The sequence below is a fragment of the Petaurus breviceps genome, unplaced genomic scaffold (genome assembly GCF_028583685.1).
Source record: "Petaurus breviceps papuanus isolate PSGF00001 unplaced genomic scaffold, PetGlider_PUasm1.0 99, whole genome shotgun sequence".
Taxonomy (NCBI): Eukaryota; Metazoa; Chordata; class Mammalia; order Diprotodontia; family Petauridae; genus Petaurus; species Petaurus breviceps.
Window position 1 is genome coordinate 1,720,037 of NW_027187465.1, and position 8,559 is coordinate 1,728,595.

Genomic DNA, 8,559 nt, shown 5'->3' on the forward strand with positions numbered 1-8,559 from the left:
GACTCCCAGATGATTATAATATAACCTTTAATCACCCAGAATTTGGGGGAGAGTCACCTCTTAATTCATGACTCAGGAGTAAAAACCTTAGAGTTCAGGTCCACTCGCTGAAAATGACTGACGTGGAAGCTCCCAATGACACCTCAATGACGGGGCCATAGCTAGGACCTTACCCATCTCTGTGTCTCTGCCTCATGGACAAGCTTCTCAGGACAGGCTTGAGGTCTATAAAGTCACTGGAAGAAGGCTGGGAATCAAAGGAAACCTCTTACTTTTGCTCTGGGGTCCCCAGGTCACCCCAGTCCTGGGCTAGCCTTCTTATATCCATTCAAGACCACTTCTTGTAGAACAACTTTTTAAATGTCCTGCCTCCCAGGAGACCACCCATTCAAGCCCTCACCAGGAAATATCCATCCTCAGTGTCCATAAACAGAGAATTGTGGGGAAAGGAGTCCAGGGAATTTATGCTGGTAATTTGGCACTTTATCCTGGGAAATGATCTCTTGGGAACTTTTCTCCTCAATCTCACTTACTACACATATAAACAGAATGAGCAAATCATTTTATTTCAGAGGCTATTCCATAAAAGCAGGATGTCCTTTTTTTTCTTCCTTTTTTTTTGGAAGGGGGAAGGCAAGGCTTTAGGGGTTAAATGACTTGCCCAAGGTCACATGGCTAGTAAGTGTTAAGTGTCTGAGGCAAGATTTGAACTCAGGTCCTCTGACTCCAGGGCCAGTGCTCTATTCAGTGTGCCACCTAGCCGCACCCAGAATGTTCTTTCAAAAAAAAATGTAAACCGTATGTAATTATTCAAATGCTGCTCTTCACTGAAGGCATCTCATATCCAGTCTGATTTAACTTAATTTGTAAGCTCACCCAGTGGGCTCTGTGAGGTAATGCTCAGATCTTTGTCCATTTTCTAGGATGTCTTGCCCAAAGTTAGGGTGAGGATGGAAAGATATTGACCTGGCTTGGAAGGTAGAGGGCAGACTTGATCACCTTGTTGACTGGCCTGAAGGTTTAGTCCAAAGGTTCATCCACTCTGCCCTGAATAAAGGATGCCCCTTGGGCATGCCTTTTGAGTCAGGAATAACAGACAACTGGCAAGGGAAAGGTAGCTATCAAATCTGCAGCAGTTTCCTGATGTACCACCATAATTTGGTGACCCAGAGGTTGACCCCAAGCTCAGTCATGTACTGGATGTCAGGCGTCACCATTTTCCGGCACAACTGTTCATACTGATGACTGATTCGCTTCTTTAGGTTGTAACCAAGGATTGTCTTTGCCCCCATTGCCTGCCAGGGCTGCAGTGACGATTTCTCAATGTCCTTGGCATCCACTGCATGCTCCCCATCAATGCAGATGCTCCGCATGCGCTCGTTCTCCCGCCGCAGGGAGGCCACCTCCCGGGCCATGCGCTGGCGCCCGAAGGCCTCCACCTTGCGCCAGAAGCTGGCGTTGAAGTGGCGGTAGAGGAGCGCGTCCAGCTGGTTCCAGGCGGTGGCCCGCCGGTAGAGCTCCCCGCTGAGCTGGGGCACCGCGGAGGCCCGGCGGGCGTTGAGCTTGAAGTACAGGATGTCCTCGAGCTCCCAGCACAGCAGGTCCTTGAGCAGCACCAGGGACTCGTCGAAGTACTCCTGCAGCATGACCAGGTGGAACCTCTGCTCCACCTCGCGGATGTGCTCGGCCACCTGCGGGCTGCGCGGGTCCAGCCCGCTGTCGTAGCCCAGGTCGAAGAAGAGCAGGTTGCGCAGGTAGTGCGCGTTGAAGCCGTTGGGGTCGTAGTAGCGGTCGGGGTCCTGCAGGAAGGCGGCCAGCTTGTTGCGGCCCGTCAGCCGCCACGTGAAGGGCACCACCATGCCGAAGTAGTGGAAGGACGACTCGAAGAGGTGCGCGGGGTCGCGCAGCACCGTGATGAAGGTAGTATTGGGGGGCACCAGGCTACGCACTTCAGAGTAGGAGAAGCGCATGTGGTTGCAGATGATGTTGAAGCAGTCCCCAGGCTGGTAGTTGTGCACCAGGCTGCGCTTGAAGAAGGCCGGGTAGTGAAAGTCGTTGTAGCCGCTGGGGAAGGCGAACTTGAGATTGTGCTTCTGGCCGAAGCGGAAGAGGATGTTGAGAAGGGTGCTGCTGGCCGTCTTGTGGGTCTTCATGAACACGATGTCCGTCTTGGGCCGGCAGGAGCCTTTGGAGACATTTGCAGGTGAGGTGGGTGGAGAGGAGCAGTGGGTTGGCTCTGGGGCACTGTTGGGAAAGAGAGAACAGTGAGACGCTTGGGTGAGAAAGCTAAAATCCTTTGTTCTCATTATGTGTCATCTTAGGTAAGTCTTTCCCCTCTCTAGGCCTCAGCTTCCTCATCTGTAAAGTAAAAACCAACCAAGAGATATTATTTGCAATGGGGAAACACTAGAAACCTTTCCAATAAGATTAGGGGTGAAATATCCAGGGTCTCCACCATTATTTAATATAGTTCTAGAAAAGCTCCCTCAACAAGACAAGAAAAAGAAATCAAAGAAATAAGAAAAGACAAATTTATCTCCAATCACAGATGATATGATGGTTTACTTTGAGGACTAGACATACTCAACAGTCAAATACCACAATAAGCTCCGTATAGATAGCTATGCCATAAATAGAGGTAGGCACATCCTAAAAATGTTTGAAGAGAATGGAATGGAGCTGCTCACACACCTATGTCTGAGAGGAGAATTATTCATTTAAAATAGGTAGAAATGATAACATAAGAGAAAAGTCAATTTGGATTATATAACATTGAAGAGTTTTTGTAAGACTATTAGTACAACTAGAATTAAATGAGAAGTGGTTAAATGGGAAAATTTCTTTGCAGCAAACATCTCTATTAAAAGTCTCACATACAAGACCAATTTATCTGTGTTTATATATAATATATTTATATATCTATATTTAGCTGCATATTTACATCTATATCTACATCTATCTGCTCATCTCTATAAATAGACACACATAGGGGCAGCCAGGTGGCGCAGTGGGTAAGAGCACTGGCCCCAGAGTCGAGAGATCTGGGATCTGTTCCAGCCTCAGATACTTAACACCCACACAAAATAACTTGCCATGTAACCTTGAGCAAGTTACTTAACCCCAATTGCTTTCCCCCCCAAAAAAAGTAGACACACATACATACATAAATATATAAGAACAAGAATCATCCCATAATAGGTAAGTTGTCAAATGTTATGAACAGACACCTTTAAGGAGAGAAATGTCAAACTTTCAACAACCAAATGAAAGCACACTCCAAATTAATAAAAATAGGAACAATGCAAAGTAAAACAATCCTGATGTTTCACCTCAGACTAAAGAGATTAGCTAAGATGATAGAACACAAAAATGGTACTATAGGGGTTTGGAACCTAGCTATCAGATTGGGATTTGTTAGTTCAGAGGGACAATTGGACAAGATCTGAAAAGGGGGTTTGATCCCTGTGAAGAGTAAACATCCCCAGGTTGGGCTTGTTTGAACAATAAGCGGCAGCCCTGGGGTTAGCTGGTTTGGGAGGATGCCTTGGCCCCAGACACAGCAACTTTTACCCCCAGGATAGTGAAGAGGGACAGTGAACAGAGTTGAGCATCTGAACAAGGGGAAATCAAGGGAACCTCTGCTGAGAAGGAACCCCAGATCCAGCTGTGCTGTGGGGAGCAACAAGGGCAAGAAGGAACCAGTACATGCCAGTTGAGTGCAGAAGCAGTGGGGCAGAATGCCCCTGGCTGTGGGCACTTACTGGAGACTGGAAGTCAGACTGGAGGGGAGATCTGAAGGAGGATCTGAGGCCAGAGGCACCATTCTCCCATACCCCAGGACAAGAGATGATTATAAAAACTAAGCTACTACAAATTTTAAAAAATGAACAGGCAAAGGAAAAAGAATCCAACCATAGAGAATTACTATTGGAATAGATAAGACCAGGATTCATCTTCAAAGGGGGATACTGAAGCTAGGAAACCCTCTTCTACCCCCAAAGAGTAATGTCAAATGGTCACCTACCCAAAAAAGAGTTCATAAAAGAACTTTTAAAAGACTTTTAAAATTAAATGAGGGGGGCTAGATGGTGCAGTGAATAGAGCACTGGCCCTGGAGTCAGGAGGACCTGAGTTCAAATCCAGCCTCAGACACTTAACACTTACTAGCCATGTAACCTTGGGCAAGTCACTTAACCCCAATTCCAAAAAGGAAAAAAATTAAAGGAGATAGAGGAAAGATTAAATGAATGAATGAATGAATGAATGAATAGATGAGGACAATCCAAGAAAAACAAGAAGATTATGAAAAAAAGTCAACCAATTAGAAAAGGAGATCCATAATCTTAAGGAAGAAAACAACTCCTTGAAAATCAGAATTGGGCAAGGGGAAGCCAGCAAAGTTATAAGAAATCAAGAAATAATAAAACAAAAATATAAAGAATGAAAGAATAGAAGAGAATGTGAAACAATTGATCTGAAGAACAGATGAAGAAGAGAAAACAAGAATAATTGTACTGCCTGAAAGCTATGATAAAAAAAAGAATTTTGATATATTAATATGAGAAATAATTAAAGAAAATTATCCTGAAGCATTAAAACAAGAGGGGAAAACAGAAATAGAAAATATCCTCTGAGTACCACCTGAAATAGATCCTACAAGGAAATCCCACAGGAATATCATGATCAAATTCTGAAACCCTTGGCTCAAGAAGAAAATATTGTGAACAACATAAAAACAATTCAAACATGTCAGTGCCACAATTAGAAAGATACAAGATTTAGCAATGGTGACAATAAGAGACCACAGGTCTTGGAACACTATATATTGAAGAACAAAAGAAATGGGCTTCCAGCCTAAAATATCATACCCAGAAAAGCTGAGCATAGTCCCAAATTTAAAAAAAATGGACATTTAATGAATTGTCAGACTCTCAGGACTTCGTTAAAAAAACAAAAACAATCTCCCCCCCCGCCACAACAACCTGAACTTAATAGAAGATTTGACATACAAGAACAAATAGGTACATACCAAAGACGAATTTACAAGGGACTCAATAAATACAAACTGTTTACCTTTTATGTATGTGAAATGTAAAATGGATGCCTAAAATTGTTATTAGTAATTGTATAGTTTGCAAGAAAGATTGGGGGTAGACTTGAGTATGATATGACTTTAAAAAGCAAAATAGTCTAAGAACATCAAAAGTGAGCAATTATCTTATACAAATAAAAGGTGAAAGGAAGAACCACCACAGAGGAATTAGATGAGGGAGGGGGGCTGGTAGTTCTGAAAGCTTAGTTTCATTGGGAATGAGTTCAAGAGAGAACCATACATATATCTAGAAGAGAATAAAAGGCTTCTAAATTCAGAAAGAAATAAAATGCTAAGGGGATTGGGGTGGAGGAGAGGAGAAGGGAGGCATTTCTAGAGGGGAAGGGAAGGAATAGATTAAAGGGGGGTATAGAAAGGTGTTTCCATTAATGGGATTGGGTGGCTAGGGGAAAGATCTTTGGAGGTGGGGTAGACTAAGCAATAGGAGGGCCAGGTAGCAGGTAGAAGTAGAGGAGTCAGGAAGGATAAGAAATAAGAGATAAACACAAACATAAAAAGAAAGATCAGGAGTAGAATTTGTTAGGAAAAGTACATGTTTATACATGTATGTATATATGTATGTGTATATATCTATATATCAATATATCCATGCTTAATTGTAGCTTTCTGAGGGGCAAGAGTGGGGGAAGAAGGGAGAATATGAACAAAGTAAAAAGTGCACAGCAGAGAACAAAAGAAAACTTGCAAGAAAGCAAAGGAAAGATGGATAGTTCTCAACACAACATATAGTATTTACTGCATAGGCTTTCTTGAAATGGAAATTTGTTGCTATATATTTTGAATCCTCTCATGTTCTGCTGTGAATGTAACCTGTTTTTTTTTCTTATTTCATATTTGTTTTAATATTTAAGTTTATAAAATGTTTCTTTTTCTTTATTTATTGTATATTAAAGTTTTAGTATTTAAGTCTAAAATTTAAAAAGAAAGGCCTGTATCCAGTGTCCAATATTAAAAGAGATAATATTTGGAAGCTATTCAGTACACTTCCTGGCACACAGTAGGCACTATATAAACACTTATTCCCTTCAGTAGGGACAAGGGGGCAAGAAGCATCAAGTATCTTCTGGCCAGCTCTCCCCTCCCCCCATATTGCAATAGTAAACTTTGAAGGGACTGCTAATTTTCTGAAGCATTATTGATAGAGTTGGGAATTAGTCCAAATTCCAGAATTATAGCAAAAATTTTTATCAAACTGTACATACCCAGTGATACCAATGCAAGCTACATGGCTCCAGAAAGGACAAAGACAGAAGGGAAAGTATACCTAGAATCTAGGTACAAAAATAATTCTAGTTGTACTGATTAAAAAAACTTAAATTCTTTTTATTGATAGATTTACTTTGTTCTTCTTAATGACTTAACTTTTATTGCCTTAACTATATTATTATAGTTAAATTTCATTAAATTATTTCATTAAATTTAATTTCATTAAATTATTGACTAAAGATACCAAGAATTTCTGATATAATTTTGTTTTCCGTATTCCATTCTGTATGTTTCATTTTTGCTGCTTTTAATTTGATGATATGGTGCTTGAGCTTTCGACTTCATATAGATTGTGATAGAATTTTCTTGTTTTCAATAGTTATTTAATTCACTTCTGTCAAGGTGACATTTGACATCTGCCCTTAAGCACATTCCTAGATAGTGTCACTTATTTTCCTTTGGTCTTCACCTAGGTAATGGCCGCAGAGTATATTGTTATGTATTGGTCTTGAAATGTTTTTCTACTACCTGTCAAATATTATGGAAGAATTTATTTATTCATTAGGGAGTTCAGTGGTGCAGTGGATTGAGTGCTGAACCTGCAGTCAGGAAGACATGAATTCAAATCCAGTTTTAGACACTTACTATCTGTGTGACCCTGGATAAGTAACTTAACCTCCCTCTGCTTCACTTTCCACATGTAAAACAGGGATAATTATAGCATCTCCTTCCTAGGATTGTTGTGGAGAAAAAATTAGATAATATCTGTAAGGTTAAAAAATATTTATGAGGGTTTTTGTAGTAGCAAAGAACTGAAAAGAAAGCAATTGTCCATCTCCTAGGGCTCAACTGAACAAATAGGAATTGAATAGAATATTATTATGCTATAAGAAATTATAGGGGCAGCCAGGTGGCTCAGCGAGTAAGAGCACTGGTCCCAGTGTCAGGATGACCTGGGATCGAATCTGGGCTCAGACACTTAGCACCACACCCAGAAATAACTGGCCGTGTAACCTCGAGCAAGTTACTTAACCCCAATTGCTTAAAAAAAAAGAAATTATGGATATAAATTCAGAGAAATTTGGGAAGACTTGTACGAAATGATGCAGAACAAAGTAAGAAGAAGCAGTGGAATGATTTCTACAATGACCACAGTAATATAAAGGAAAACAACATTGAAACACTTTAGAATTTGTTGTTGTGTTTATCATTAGTTTTCAGAGAATATCAGGGAGTGATGACATGACTTGCATTTAAGTGAGTCAGGGCTGTGCAAGGTCACCAGCCTCACTTTCTCCCCAGAGCCATCTGGGTCCAGTGACCAGATATCGCCCAGGACGACTGGAGATGACCCAGGATGCAGTCGGAGACCCTGACCCTTTTGGGCTAAGGTTTTTCAGGCTCTCACTTTGAGTGAGGTGATGCCCATTGAATGAATAGTGAGTCAAGGGAAGGCGGGGTCCAATAATGCCTTTATAAGATTGATGGTGAAGCATGCCTCCTATCTCTTGGTACACACACACACCAAGACCTCGCACAGCCCGTCCTCCCTCAAAGCCAAGTCATCTGCAGGTCATGTCACCATCTCCCCGATGCCAGGGTCCTCTTGGAAAATGAACAACAGCAACCTCTTGGTGTTGGACGATGAGTTCCAATGAGACTTTTCAGATTTGGCCGATTTTTTTGGCTCATCTGTGTTTATTTATTTCTTATGAGGGTTCTCTTGGTGGGTCAGTGGGAGGGGGGAAGTAACAGTGAAGTTAAAAAAGATTATCAACAAAACTTTAATGAATAAATATGCAAATGATCAAGGTGAGGGAGTTTGGAATAGATTGTCTTGTTCGGTTCTTGCTCACAATTCTAACAGTCTTTGTTCTAAGTTTCTTCTAGTTCTTACAAACTGTGACCTCAGACCCCCCCTTATACTCTGACTAGACTCCAGATTCTATAGTCCCTTCCAGTGCTGACAGACCAAAGTCCCTTTGATCTAACATTCCATATTTATTTTGCATTCTAAGGTTCGTTGAAGCTTTTCCTCTACCTTCTACCTTCCTTTTTACCTCTAACAGTCTTGGAGCCCCTTCAGGTCTGACATTCTATGCTCTAAGACCCGTTCCAATTCTCTAAGTTTCATTTTTATCTCCCAGGTTCTACATTCTGATATTTCTCTTAGCTCTGACATCTTGTCTTCCAAGTTTTTTTTCCAGTTCTTCCATTCTATGTTCTGTGTTCCAGTTCTA

The 8,559-nt window shown here is 41.4% G+C and overlaps 1 protein-coding gene across 1 annotated transcript in view; it reads right to left on the reverse strand.

Annotated features, from left to right (window-relative positions):
* Positions 1–254: 254 nt before the first annotated feature.
* The window catches only part of LOC138156230 (galactosylceramide sulfotransferase-like), a 17,392-nt gene continuing 9,087 nt past the window's right edge, over positions 255–8,559 (reverse strand). The window contains exon 3 of the mRNA XM_069081434.1: positions 255–2,244. Coding sequence (XP_068937535.1) covers positions 1,122–2,244 — 1,123 coding nt within the window. The 3' untranslated portion in view covers positions 255–1,121. The remainder of the gene's footprint in view (positions 2,245–8,559) is intronic.